Source organism: Lutzomyia longipalpis, chromosome 2, assembly GCF_024334085.1.
Source record: "Lutzomyia longipalpis isolate SR_M1_2022 chromosome 2, ASM2433408v1".
NCBI lineage: Eukaryota > Metazoa > Arthropoda > Insecta > Diptera > Psychodidae > Lutzomyia > Lutzomyia longipalpis.
The window spans coordinates 20820118-20835403 of NC_074708.1; the positions used below are offsets into that span (position 1 = coordinate 20820118).

Sequence of the window (15286 nt, forward strand, 5' to 3'; positions counted from 1 at the left end):
AAATTATAAGTAGATTAGGGCCACCTATCAATCCTAAAAAAAATTGCAAAGAGAAGAAATCATTTTCATACAACATTTCCGGCGCCAAATACAAAAATTCGCAAAAAATGCATGACTTTTATATGGGGGCTACCTGAAGGGGGGTTTTGGGGGGAAAATGAATACGGCCATCTGAAACGGCCTGTTATATGGAGCTTCTGCACCGAATTTCATCACGATCGGTCAAACGGTGTAGATTTGTATAGCCGAACACGACTGAAGATTACCAACAAACAGACCTTTCTTTATTATATAGATATTGGGTCTTATTCAGCGACCAAGAAACCCTTGAAATTCGCTTGAAATCTTGAAATTTCAGTACAAAATTCAAAGATTTCAAGGGATTCTTGGTCGCTGAATTAGGCCCATTATTTGATTTATTAAACTTGGTCTAAGATGATGACAATTAATTTTAATAAATAATTTCTAGTGGAGTTCCATTAACAGAACCCAGGGGGTAGACAAAGACTCTATTTCCATAGGAATTCACTGCTCACTCGCTGAGACACCCAGGAAAATGCTTCAATCTGAAAAAATCCACCACCACTGGATAGATAATTTAATATTCTATCGATTGATAGCTTTTGAGCGGTGTCTCAAGAAGATTAATGCACTAAAACTGATTTTAAAAATTTTGATGCACTTTTTGGAAATAAAATGACGTCATTTTCTTCCTTTAATTTCTCTGCAAACCGTCCGCCATTATTTGCTGTGTTCGGGTCAAAAAGGACTTTGTCTACCCCCTGACAGAACCAAATCGCTCCCATAGAGTCTTGTGTAGAATGCATTAAAAATTGTCTCTGTAAAAAATTCTTTTTTTTTCACGCATATTGACCGGAAAAGCTCCATATCTGGAGAAACAAGGATTGTTCCCGTATGCCACTATGGGGATCTGATAGAGAAGGGGTCAAAGAATCAAAATCCATTAACAGAACCCAAAGCTACTCCGTAGGGTTCTGTGTAGAACTCTTTGAAAATAGTCTCTGTAAAAATTATTTTTTTCACGCATTGACCGGAAAAAGCTCCATATCTGGAGAAACAAAAATTGTTCCCGTATGCCACTATGGGGATCTGATAGAGAAGGGGTCAAAGAATCAATATCCATTAACAGAACCCAAAGCTACTCCGTAGGGTTCTGTGTAGAACTCTTTGAAAATTGTCTCTGTAAATATTATTTTTTTCACGCATTGACCGGAAAAAGCTCCATATCTGGAGAAACAAGGATTGTTCCCGTATGCCACTATGGGGATCTGATAGAGAAGGGGTCAAAGAATCAAAATCCATTAACAGAACCCAAAGCTACTCCGTAGGGTTCTGTGTAGAACTCTTTGAAAATAGTCTCTGTAAAAATTAATTTTTCACGCATTGACCGGAAAAAGCTCCATATCTGGAGAAACAAGGATTGTTCCCGTATGCCACTATGGGGATCTGATAGAGAAGGGGTCAAAGAATCAAAATCCATTAACAGAACCCAAAGCTACTCCGTAGGGTTCTGTGTAGAACTCTTTGAAAATTGTCTCTGTAAAAATTAATTTTTCACGCATTGACCGGAAAAAGCTCCATATCTGGAGAAACAAGGATTGTTCCCGTATGCCACTATGGGGATCTGATAGAGAAGGGGTCAAAGAATCAAAATCCATTAACAGAACCCAAAGCTACTCCGTAGGGTTCTGTGTAGAATTTTTTGATTATTAAACTTTTGTGCCGTGGGAAGACATACTTATGCATACTTTGTGAATGTAGCAAAAGGTCATTTTCCTAACATAAGTAAGGCAGATCTTTTTAGTGAATAACTCACATATCAACAGTTGATTAAGTAATTACAATAGAGGTAAAAAACATGTAATAAGTTTAATGTAAATTAATTAATATGTGTGGGAAGATATGTGTCCCAATGTGTGTCACAAATGTTTTAGCTAAGACGCAAACCTCGTTTCGGCTGGATATTCGGCTAGCTTCCTATCAGTCATACATATTGGTGTGAGACGCTTCTAACAGTCGGTGTTTTGAAAAATATTTAAAATGTTCGAGAAAAGGGAAACCGCGAGTGGCTATATTATTTATGTGAATACGAGGAATAATCAACAAGTGTTACAGGTTGATCCAAAATTGCAGGATGTGTTGAACTTCCTCAATGGATCCTACACAACGAGGCATTACAAATATCGCTGTGCTGCGAGGCTGAGTGCTATCCGCAAGAGGCTCTTCAGTAAGATCTTTATAAATTTTACAAATATTCAGATACTGAGCAAGGATTTTTTCTATTTTTTCAGCACATAGTATTCCTTATCATGTTGTGCTATCAATTTTGGAACGACATCATTTGGGTCCATCAGTAGATGATGCACCTGTTATTAAGCCTGCCCAGTTAACAAGTCTCCTTCACGATATCTTCTATGCAAATGATAAGCTAAAGTGTTTCACTAATGAGCAGAATTTTGATGTAGAAGAAGCCACGGGATTGCTTGCAAACTTCCTGTGGAACGTCTTTGATCCTAATCGATGTCGTTCTCTGTCAGGGTTGGAGCTACGGGAAGCTCTGTTGCTTCTGTGTGAAACAAACTCATTTGAGGATTTTATAAAGCAACATTTTATCCTGTCGTCCGATCACAATCGTTGTGTACCTCATCACAAATTCAAATCTTTGCTGATAGTCCTCACGAAGATACTTAACTATATTGATCGGGAGATTTGTTGCGATGATAAAACAATCTCAGCGATAATTCAAGAATCATTTACATCAGCCGAGTGCCCGGGTATTGCTGGTCTCAATGAGTACCAATTCTACAAGATTTGGGCTACTGAAGATATTCAATTTTATCACTATGTGGAACTTTTAGCAATAATGCGTCGCATTGAGTCTTATAAGAATTTCCAGCATCTCTACAAGTGTTCAAGTTGCCTCATGCAGGAGATTGTAGGCCTTCGTTTCAAGTGTCATCAGTGCGTAAGGTTCCATTTGTGTCTAGAGTGCTTTGCAAAAGACTTCCAGAACAAAAAGCACATATCAACGCACAGAATGTCTGAAGTGGAAGCAGATGAGAAAATATCAAGGCGTTTTGGTATTTTCATGCTCAAGATGTGTCATCTCTTCAGTGGAGGGCGTTCTCAAATAGAACATGAAACAACTGTTGCGGAGATCCCACACAAAAATTTAGAACAACCAACTCGTCACACATCTCAGCATTTTAGCCAGAATTTCACGATTCGCTCAAAGAGTGGTACATTTCGGCTACGAAAGCCACAATTCACTTCAAATGATCAACTTTACGGAGTTATTCAACTACTCACGAGTGAAAATTCCCTGTTTCAAGCTAAACTCTCAGATATTCAGACAACATGTGATCCCAAATCGGATTTCTATAGCTATTTGGAGAGCCACAAGAATATCATTACGGAACAAATAGAACAACTCAGGGGGATTTGGAAGCAATCGCTTATCAATCAGAAGCCACACTACTCCAGTACGCCACATCGACCATCCCTCATGGATGTTAATTGGCGAAAAACCGATATCACTGAGGAAATTCCACTCACTGAGAAGACAAGTCAGTGCTTGAAACTATCTAAATTATTTATTTTATTTATAATATATTTTTTATTACAGTACGAGGAATTGATATCAATAAAACATACCTGGACGCCAATCGCTCAGATTACTCCATTAAAGATGTAAGTTCGTGGATTCAAAATAGGAAATCAATGCAACAGGAACGTTTGGAAGCCGTCGACAAGTCTCTGCTTGAGACGCAAATGGTGAATTTCCGTGATCTACTGCTAAAAGTGAAGGAAATCGTTGAGGATTCCTACAGTGATAACGTACAATTATCTAAAGCTACACACCAATTGGAGTACGTTCTCGATAGAATTATTGGGGAGGCAGAAGAGCAAAAGAAACTAAAGTGAAACGAAGAAATGTAAAGCAGAGGAAAGAAATATTTATTTACAATATTTCAAGGAAAAGATCGTCAAAATGATGGCAAAAAATAATCTTACATGTTCTTGATATTTTTAGCCTATATCATGATTTCACTACAAAGATTGGAAATTTCGTAGCGGCTATATTTAATAAGTTTATTGCTTTTAATTGCATTCAGTACCGTGAGACATTCCATTGACTACACTTATAGGATGGTCAATTTACAGCATTTATTAATGTTTTTAATTGTGGTGAGTAAAAGTAGAAAATGAGCAAGGTAAAATGTTTCATACAGAAAACTATACACAAGACCCTGAACTTCGCAGTACGAGCTAACAATCTGGGTGTCGACCCATGCGACAATCGCTGAATTTTTAGTATTTACTTAGTGAATGTACCGCATGTGTGATTCCCCCAATCAAATTGCAGATCAGCCACAAAAGCCCCCAATGCCGCCTCGTATATATGTAATTCCGTAAACTTCACTAATTTAATAAACACCGCAGTGAGATGTTCTCTGACATGGTGCTTGTGCTCACTCTTTCTTATCTAATTGAGCATTCCAAAAATCTATAAATAAAAATTAATTTTGAATTCATAGTCACGGTTTCGGATATACGCGAGCGGAAAAAAAACTGCGACTAACTTCTAAAACTTATGAGGCATTTATATATTTTGGAAAAGTGTCCCATGTGTGAAATATTGGCAATTCGTTGACTTCAATGAGGAAGTCTCTATTCCGGAATAATTTGTAGGCGTCTGTCGCTGCGTATGCAACCTTGAAAAAATGCTGTTTAAGCAAATATGTATATTCATCTAAAGTTCTGTAAGTGAAAATAATATTGCGATAACGTCATTAACTTATTGCAGCAAGTTGATTGCTATTTCTCTCTTGATAATCCGCTACAATTAATTTGCAATGCGACATCATGGAAATCATTCACACCAGTATGTTTTGTAAGTTAAAGAAACCAGTATAACTTTGTAAGTTTTATCCGCATTTATATTAATGTTAATAATGGTATAGAAAGACTAAAATATTTTTCTAATGAGAATTGTTTCGAATTTTTTTCAGTGAGAAATTGTTTTTTACAATAATTAACTAGTCAACCCGATTCTCCAATCACGTGTGAGGAGCAAATTATAATTCAATAAAACCAGATATCTGACCCTTAAGAATGTAAAAAAAATTGTAAAGAAAACATTTCAGCTTTATATATTAGGAAGATTAATAAAATAATTGAGATTATAATTCATTTATATATAAACAAGTATCTTTATTTAAAGGGAAACATTAATGTAGAGAGATGGAAATGGATTTTTTTTATTTACATTTTTTGCAGGACGATTCATTTAATTTCACAAAATAAATAAAAAGAAAATAAATAGAAACAATAAAATATAGAATTTTGCAAAGGCAAGTTACATTTTATCTTAAAGGTTTTCTTTTAACATTTAATTAAATGAGACCCTGTCTTTTTTTAGAATAACAAGAACCAAGATTGTATTACTTAAATATTACATTATTATGTAACTGTTACAACACTTTTATGAAAATGCGGGTCCTACTCTGCGACCAAGAAATCTTTGAAATTTCAAGGATTTCTTCTGAATTTCAACGATATAAAGAATTTCTTCGTCGTAGAATATGGTGTCAATGTAACGTAATTACAGTAATATCATTTCAAGAAAAATAATTCAGATTAATTAGTGGACAAATTTTTAAAGTCTAAAAGCTTCGCTTGAAAAACTTTAGGAACCAATCAATGAAATAATAATCTCCAAATATGTTCAAAGCTATTATTCCCATAATGTAGAAGGTCGTCGAAAAGAACTTTATTTGATAAATATTTTCTCAAGCTTTTAAATTTTTATCTTTTTAATGGAAGTATTAATTTTACTTCCTTTAAATATCACGTAATATCTTAAGTATATTCACACATAATTTAGTAAAATATCATTCGAAATAAAAATGATTTCTATAGGTTATTTTTGGTTTATTTGTGAATCACTCCCGGACTGGAATCCAAAAAAATCTGCAATCGATCCTTTCATTTATGCATATTTTTGTTTATTTCACAAACTGAAAATGAGTTGAGTGTCGTCTAAGTAAAGCAAAACATTGTGATGATAAAAAAGTTCTTTAAATATCTTACCTAACTTGTTTGATTTGATTAAAACTTTCTATATGCTACAATCATGATGAATGTAAACAGCCTCATAGTTTTTGCATAATAAAATATCACAGTCAATATAACGCAATTTCCAAATCCTTTATAACTTACATGAAAATTGAATAAAATCTTCGATCAATAAATTATACGTGACTATTTTGTAGTGCAAAGTAAACTTTTGGATCCTATTTCAATTTTAAAGAAACTTATTAACTGCATGGTTTATTTTAATATAATCTACACTAAAAATGGAAAATCATCACTAAATCCCTGATTCTAAAAATCAATAATTTGCATAAAGCTAATAAGAAAATTAGCTCCAAAAAAATTATGCATGGTTCCTGGTAAGATAAAGAAGTACAAAAAATGTGTTAATATTTAAATTTATGTTGTTGTATTAGTTGATCAAACAGTACAAGTTGTGTTTTGTGTTTAATTACGTTATTCGTGTTCATAAGGAAATCTCATTCGTTAATTTATGTAATCAATCCAATTTCTTAAATGCCTTTTTTGAAAAAGAAAAAAAATGTATATTACATACATATATGTATGTATATGTATACATAAGACAATGATCTCATAGGAAGTGTCGCGTGTATTTTGGATGTATTGGAGCCGCTTGGATAATTGGCATTGCCAATGAAAGTGAATGAATGGAAAAAGTATTGGAGGTGGATGCCACAGGTGAGCCTCAGTTAGACACACCACACTACTTGGTCAATCGAGTCTAGCCAGATCAGCAGCAGCGGCTGACGAATCCACTCCCATGAGCAGAGCTCCAGTGAGCAAGATTTTCGACTTTTAAGTTGAACTTGTGTGAAAAAAAAATCTCAAAAAGGGAAATTTATGGTGTAGCTAAAAAAAGTGAAACATTTTATCTTGTAAATATTTAACGTAATTTTTGTGGAAAACAAAAGAATACCATTTAAAAAATAAACTCAGTGTTGAGACGTTTTTTTTGAAGTTTTCGCGGGTGTTTGAAGGATTGAGCATAAATTTTTCAAAAGAAAAATGATTTGGAGTGATATAAAGTGGATTTCAGTTGCACTTGTGAGCCTTGTTGTGACATCCACTGTGTACAGTGATGTGCCACAAGAGAGTGAATCTGTGCAAACTTCCACAAAAGTTCAGGAACAGGAATCACAAAAGAAACCACGGAGTTTCCTCACGGACTATGTGATAAAGAATCAGGAGATGGATGTAGGTGGTAATGTGGGTATTGTTGACTCGATTCTCATACAGAGGATCACTGAAGGCACTAAAGCTGTCAATGAAGGAAAGTGTCGAAAGGACCTCAATGAGACACTCGATGCTCTTAACAGAGGTGACAAGTGGGCACTCAAGAGTAAGTACAATCGTACTGTATTTGCACATTACTTACATAATGTACATATGTATGTATACATAAATTTTCGCATGAAAGTAAAATTGAAGCTGCATCTCATCCAATATGATCTCATAGCCTGGGATCTCTTCTCCACTATCTCCCGGGTTATAGAGAAAATCAAATATAGCTATAAGATTTTTCTCTGACGCTCGATGATGTTCAAATATGAATTAAGAAGATAAAGTGATTGCAACTTAAATACTAATTTTCAAGTGGCCCATTGACGATTTAATTTGTTTGCGCGTTTCAGTGTGAAAAAAACGCGTGTCACAAATGATATGGCAAATATTTGACTGAGGAAATAATCTCTATGCTTGGTGTGAATTAATTGGTGATGTCTCGACGAGCTGAGACAAGCGTTTGTTCGTAAGAAAAATGAAATACTTCTAAGTCATTGTTTTGTTCCCATACTTAATATTTTTGGCACGTCCAAGGATGATAAAGGTTTTTGAAATAATTCTCTGATGAAGAACTTTTCTTCACCTGTCACACTTGAATTGAATACAATGTTTATGTATTCTTTTTTTCTTCTATAATATTGTCTTTATAATTGAAGAGAGAAAAAAATATTTAAAAAAATTCCATTCTGCAAAAATGTATGGAAAAAGGTTGCACGCACATAATTGCAAAATATATGCAATAAAACATAATTTGTAATGCATAAAATAATAATTAGAATTTTTCTATTATAAAACATAATAAAAAAAGGGCCGGATGAGGAGCAAAAATAATTCTTGTTTTGTTTTGGAAATAAAATATATTTATATATTTCATATAATAATATCTTAAAAAATGTCAATTTAGTTAAAAAATCAAATTTATTCCTAAAATTACATTATGTTAGGTTTTATGATTTAGGATTTAGTGAAATACTTAAGAATGGGACAAATTAGTCGTAAAACTTTTTCAAAAAACTCACGAAAAAGCGCATATTTGTTCAGAAGTAACGGTATAGAAAGTAAGTAAAGCATAAAATGACATAAACTCTTTTTTTCAACATTGTTTCATATCCCATGGTTCTAAAATAATATTCATTCTTTTTTTTTTTTAATTTCACTTTAGTGATATTTTGATATGACATAAAAATGTAAAAGCGCATTTTTACGTAATAAAATTTGGACGAAGATTTACACATTTTAAGTGATCTTCACAAAAATTTAAAATTTTCGGAAAAAAGTGTTTCATTTTCATGGAAATATATGAAAAATAGAACGTTTGTTTAGGTTTATGTTGTTGTTTATGTTGTCATGGACTTGGTATTTGTGTGCGAAACTACACAAGTTTACGACCTTGCTAATTTTTGCATTTTTTTCAAGACGAGAGTCTTATGTGAAAATATGGCGCAAGTCTTAACGTTCCAATGTACCCAAGTGCAATGAGCTTTTGCTTCTGCGTATAGTGTTATATGTATGCATGCATAAAGTTTGAAGAAAAACTCCTTTCAAACTTTATCAATTGCACAATCTTTCAGCTCTGCGAGCTCTGCAGATCTCATTGGCATTCTTTCAGGTCACTGTGTTTCAATTTTTTCTGCTTCGCGCGACCAAAATATGTATAAGCAAAATGAAATAAATTTTGATTTTTCGGATGAGTTTTTTTGGTGTAGGAGATTTTGAGGAGCTTTCAAAATAAAGACAATTTACGGAAGATTTGCTTACAATAATTTTTTGTTTGTATTGTGTATTAAAAATGATATTGACCTTAAATTTTTCAAAGTGTATATCATTTTCAAATGTTTGAAAATTTAATTCTGAATTTAAAAAAGCATATTTAAATGCAAATGATTTCCACACGACAAAGTTTATCTAATTTTTCTTTGGCTTTTTTCCGCATATGGATGATTTTTATGTTCTTCTGAACTTGTTTTCATATCCCTTTTCTTGTGCCTTATATTTTTATTTCTATTATATTACTCCTAATTTGCATCTGTGTGGAGATCAGGGCCCCCAGCCGCACACTATAACGGCGGCGGCGGCTTGATTTTGTATAAGCTCCGGCAGCGATGGCTTGAAAAAAACATTTTTTTTCTAATAGTCGGCGGCGGCGGCTTGAAAAAAAAATTTTTTTCAAGACTCGGCGGCTGCGGCTTGAAAAATCGCACGGCGACTGGCTCGAGCGGCTTGAGCCGTCGTCGGCTGGGGGCCCTGGTGGAGATGTTGTTACTCTGTATATAGGAGATACAAAATCATTTTACTTATTTGCGCAACATTTCTAAATGGACTCTTTCACATTCAGCATCTCATAGTTAACATTTTACCCAAAAGGTGATTTCTTCAGAGAAAACTGTGTCAGTTTAGTTTTATAAGCAAAAATGCTAATTAAAAGTACGAAGCCCTTTTTAACTTTTTGATAGAGATCACAGTCATCGGTAGCGCATGAGAACGCCAAGCCAAACCGATCTTTCTTGCCTTCTCTTTAATGACACATTAAGCAGATTAAGTAGTTGTGATATGAGTGTCACATGAATCATTAAAACAATTTGAAATATTTACAGAAAACAATAAATAATAAAAAAAATACTTATGTTGCACAGAGATGGTGGAAAATAAGACAATTTTCAAGAAACTTAATAATCACGAAAGGCCATTGAATCTAATATATTTGTGTTTAATGATGAAATACGTATATATACTATGTATAAAGTGCTTGTGCAACACAAATTTGACTCTTGATAATCAAAAATACAGACAATAAAACTGATGGAAACGCTTTTTTATTCGAGATTAAATGAATTAGATTTAGTATAAAAAGAGTTTTAAAGATTTTTTTTTGGCTTTTCTCAAAGTTTGAATATTATTTTATATAGAAATTGATCCTTCTCAATAAAATTTCATTCCTTTAAATCCTCTTGAATTTTCTTCCCTTGTTAAGCTTTTTGTAGTAAAGTTATAAATAAGGTATGATGATTCAGTCTATAAAGGTTTTTTTTTTAATAATTTCTTCTGTAATTAAACCGTATTATTAACTCTATTAATAATTCTTATATGTATGTCAGAATTCTGCACCAAATATTATCCTCATCAATATGCAAATTTAATTACATTTGTACATTGAACATGGAATACCGTATGTAAGAGATAGATGAAGAATAATGAGTAGGTATAATGCATGGTATTTATTGATTTCCGATATTTCCTTTTCACACAATCGAATATTTTAGCGAATAAAATGCACTTAAAAAACTTTAAAATAATCTGGTAAACTAGTGAAATGAGTGAAATCCACTTCGTCATAATAAAAAAACTATTTTGGGGTTAATTTTGCAATATAAGAGTCAAGATAATTAAATGTGTCTGAAGTTTTAGTTTTATATTACAAAAAAAAAATTCATTTTAATCTGCTAATTTTTTTCTCAGTCAGCTAAATATGTATGTATATTTCATTTCCATCATCCTTATTAAGTTAAATTAAAAAAAAAACATGAATTAATTCTTTTTACAAAAAAAAAAAAATAAATAAAATCATTTTTATGCATTTGTCAATGTCTTTTACTGGGTCAATAGATCGCGGGAGCAATAGATCTACATAAAGTGAAATGAAGCACGCGTAAAAATGCGTGAGAGAAATAAGTCATGCATATAAAACACATAATATGGTGAGATAACTTTCATCTGAAAGTAAAATTTTAAAGCGAATTATTTTTTTTTCGAAAATTATAACTTATGCAATACCGAGACATATAAAACATTATAATTCCACGTGGCCTTCAGCGAATCTTGAAGATATCGTGGTGTGCACAGAAAAAGTTTGGCACTCGGACCTTTTCAGTCTCTACGTCGTAAACAAGACAATCAAACCAGCAGCGATCCATTCACTTTTAACATTGCAGCAACTGCATATGCAATTTTTACCATCCACGTCATGTCACCCAAAAAGCCAACAATCGCGCAACTATTTAAATTTAGCATTGAAATTTTAATATCAAAAATATTCATGTCTTTTCCCGCAGCAAATGAAATAAAAAAATGAAGTAATATTACCCATATCTACTAAAACCTACGAAAATTGAAAAACATAAAGTATCGTAAAATTTGGATTGCGTAAATTTTGGGGAAAAATATGCAAATTTAGTTAATAAGTAGCTTTATAATATAAGGATCTATACAAATAAATGCAATAAAAAATATGCTCTTAGAAAACATTTAATTTTTCTTATAAGCACATTTTTATTATAGCCATAACAGTTTTGTTTTCGATGTATTATTCATTTAAAAAAAGTAAAATAGAATGCAACAAAAATGATTCCGTTCATGGTACCTTACCTATCAATTAACTTAATTTATGTACATATATGCATACCCGAAATTAATGAATTTTAAATCATTTTTCTTTTTGTGTAGGGGAGACCGGGGCTAATAAAGTCACTTAAGGGTTTAGAAAAAGCTCAAAATATTATATTTCCCAAACAAATAAAGCGAAATGTATAGCTCATTTCTTTAGGAAAGTCAATCATAACGCGTCCAGTTATAAGAGTTGGTGTCCCACAACGTGTAAAAATTTGTTTATGCGTTGTAATGCGATTTGTGAGCAGAATTAGTAGGCAAAGTTGATTTTTTTCGTGAAATTCAGTAATTTGATGCAAAAAAATGGTCATATCTCTGGTTCTATAACACCTACAGAAATTTCTTGACTAGTTATGGAAAGGTCTTAAAATAAGCTAGAATATAGGATAAATTTTGATACTTTTCAAGGTCACAAAACCTTGTTTTACAAAAACGTTTTTGGCATTTTTCGTCCTGAAGGAATGGTTCTAGATGTTTCTAATGTTCTAAAAAGTTATAGAGAATTGCAAAACCTTTAATTTGATACTAAGTTGAGCGAAATCGGACAAGCCGTTCAAAAGATATGGTTCTTAGAACTTTTCAAATTCAAGAATTTTTCAAATGGCTATATCTTCTAAACGGCGACATAGATTTTCTTCATTTTCGGACTGAGTCGGACTGAGATATTGAGTCAGGCTACAACATATCAAAATTTAAAAGAAATCGATAATGGGGATTCGGAGATATTGCCCCTTAAAATTAGGCAATTTTTGTTTTTGATTTTAGCGCCTCTTGCGGATGTTTCTGAAACTTGAAATGTTCTAGATAGTTGTAGGGCTTCGCAATACCTTTCATTTGATACCAAGATGGTCAAAATCGGTCAAGCCGTTCTCGAGATATATCGAAAAAACACTTTTTGCTTTAAGCCGCCATATTTGCTAAACCGCTTGACCGATTTTCAAGTATGAATTATCGATGAAAACGTCTCACTGAGCTCTACAACATACTAAAATTTCAGACCTCTAGCTATAAGGGAAGTGGTTGACAGTAGTTCAAAATGGCGGACGGCGGCCATCTTGGATTTTGAAAATGCGAAAAAATGAAATTTTACACCCACATTTATTTATAAAACTTCAAACCAGAAGTCTCTATCTGTTACCGTTCTCGAGTTATAAGGCAAAATGGGGACCAACGGCAGGCCGGCAGGCCGGCCGGCCGGATCAAAAATTTTCCACCACCATTTTCGTAATGTGGGATGTCTAAAACGTGTTCATACCAAGTTTGAGCCCGATCTGAGGGGGTCGGTTTTTCCGACGATTACAATACTTGGTGTTGGCCACGAAGTGGAACACCTACTAATTTACTGCCCTACAACTCTTTCTCAGATCATTTTGTTCTATCTAACTAGGAAATATGATATTTTGAGCTTTTTCTAAACCTTTAAGTGACTTTTTTAACCCCGGTCTCCCCTATATTGTATAATGTTTTATATAAAATGAAATCAACTGGCTTAATTTATGTGAGATTCAATGAATAATTGTAGTTCACGCATTAAATTGCGTGTGCTAAGAAAGCCTACTGAGAAAATCTGAACTTGATCAAAATCAAACGAGATCCAAAATTAATCAACCGTAGACGATTCTCAATTTATTTAGACTTCAATTTGATGTTATATTACATACGAATGTAACATACAATTCCTATTTCATTGGAAATCGGTGACGACAAAGCTATTATACTCAGAAAATATTAAAGAGAAAATCCAAAAAATAGCGCATGTTCATTCATTTAAAAAAATATCTATATATTGCACTCAAAATGTGACGTCAATTGATGAACCAACAGTATTTCATCACAAATCAAGCAGAGTATAAAATTTTCTTTTTACACGCTAACATCCCATATATTGCTGATGTATGGGCAAACTAATGTTTTAGGTAAATCAATATTTAAATGAGCATCTACATGAATTTGCGTAGTAAAGATAGGAAACTATGTACATGGAAATGCAAATGAATGAATAAATTTTAGATGATTATTTTGATACAGAGTCACTACTCTCTTTAATAAATTTTCGTCACTTTAAATGACGTTCAGATTATTTATACATGCGACAGAAAGAACTCAATGGGTTATATGTACATAAATTCTCCATTCGTCACTATTATAAGCACACATAGACTTAATTGTTTAAGTTCTTTTCTGTCTTCAATAAAGCTTGTGTTAAAAAATGTCTCTAAAATCATTGTTCATCATATTTTTTTTATAATTAAATGAGTTAAATGATCAACTGAATGAGATTAAAAAAAATGTACCTTTCATCTGTGGAGAAAATAAACTAATATTTGTGGAATGTTGTAAAATATATTGCATATTATTTTCTTATTCAGTGCTCGATGCTTCCGTGAAGGTACCAGTTGGAATTTACTTTGGGGATGTGTATCAGTTTGGTGATTTTGATGAGTGCGTGACAATTGAGTCACCTGCCGACTCAGACCATCGTCACATTCAAGCTCAATATTGCCTAGCGGATGTTAGCATCGAGGGCTACAGAGTTCCCGCCACATCTGCACGAAACCGATCACGGGTAAGTTCGTGAAAGTTATTTTAATCTCTCAGGTAATTCCCGTGAGCATACAAATCAAATGGATTTAACCATGACTCCGGCTATTTTGTGTATATTTTTGCAAAGACTTATGGAATTTTGAAGGTAGCTCGCCCTCCCAAAAGTAGTCAAATTAAATTTAATCAAAATCTCTTAATTTGTGGTTCTTTCGCATTATTCCGGTTTTAGTGAAATAAATAAAACTATGGAGATAATTACCATATTATTTCCGTATATGGCATGAGTTAGCACACAATTTTTCTATACAGTGCACGAAGTTTAAATAGGTCCGGCCTATTATTGCTTGATTTTGGTCAGATGATTGGGAAACCTAATCCAAAATCAACCAAAAAGTATAGCCTACATCCTTTTACAATAGAATATGTTCAAATTATCCACAGGATTTTGATCCTGGGGAAGTTTTGGGCAAAAATCTGAAAAATGGCCAAAAATGAAGCGAAGTTCAAATAGGTCCATTTGAGTTTTTAAAGCCAATAATGCTTCTTTTCTAATTTTTTTAACGCAGTCCCCTAGGGGAACACAATATTGACCGATTTGAGTGATAATTTGGCCAAGGGACCCCAAACCGTAGCCCCAGGATCCCCCTGAAAACCCCTTGATACACCTCCGGAGGATTTCTTTGATAACTCATATGAAAAAATTTTTTTTGAAACCAAATTTTTTGCAAATCGATAGAATATCATCCCTACAATGATATCCTTTGCAAATTAAAATTTCCTGGAAAAATTTCTTTAACAAAATAATTCACTAACTATTTCAAGTGGGGGGTCAAAGTACGCCCTGTTTTACTTTATACCCATTTTCCTAATAAAATTCGATTTTTTTGGCAATTTTTAGATCTCGCCCGTAATTATCATTAGTTTTGCTATGAAACTGCAA

General features: G+C 33.1%; 2 protein-coding genes across 4 annotated transcripts in view; both read left to right on the forward strand.

Annotated features, from left to right (window-relative positions):
- LOC129789251 (uncharacterized) overlaps positions 1 to 5945 on the forward strand; it is a 12907-nt gene extending 6962 nt beyond the window's left edge. Inside the window, exons 6-8 of the mRNA XM_055825903.1 lie at positions 2056 to 2248; positions 2313 to 3587; positions 3647 to 5945. Of these exons, the coding sequence (XP_055681878.1) occupies positions 2056 to 2248; positions 2313 to 3587; positions 3647 to 3945 (1767 nt within the window). The 3' untranslated portion in view covers positions 3946 to 5945. The remainder of the gene's footprint in view (positions 1 to 2055; positions 2249 to 2312; positions 3588 to 3646) is intronic.
- The window catches only part of LOC129789324 (nose resistant to fluoxetine protein 6-like), a 24215-nt gene continuing 13671 nt past the window's right edge, over positions 4743 to 15286 (forward strand). The window contains exons 1-2 of one of the 3 annotated variants that reach the window (XM_055826092.1): positions 4743 to 4784; positions 14172 to 14368. In XM_055826092.1, the coding sequence (XP_055682067.1) occupies positions 4763 to 4784; positions 14172 to 14368 (219 nt within the window). In that variant the 5' untranslated portion in view covers positions 4743 to 4762. Of the gene's footprint in view, positions 4785 to 4805; positions 4916 to 6959; positions 7478 to 14171; positions 14369 to 15286 lie in introns of those variants that run through there. The other 2 variants (XM_055826090.1, XM_055826089.1) reach the window with 2 other exon arrangements.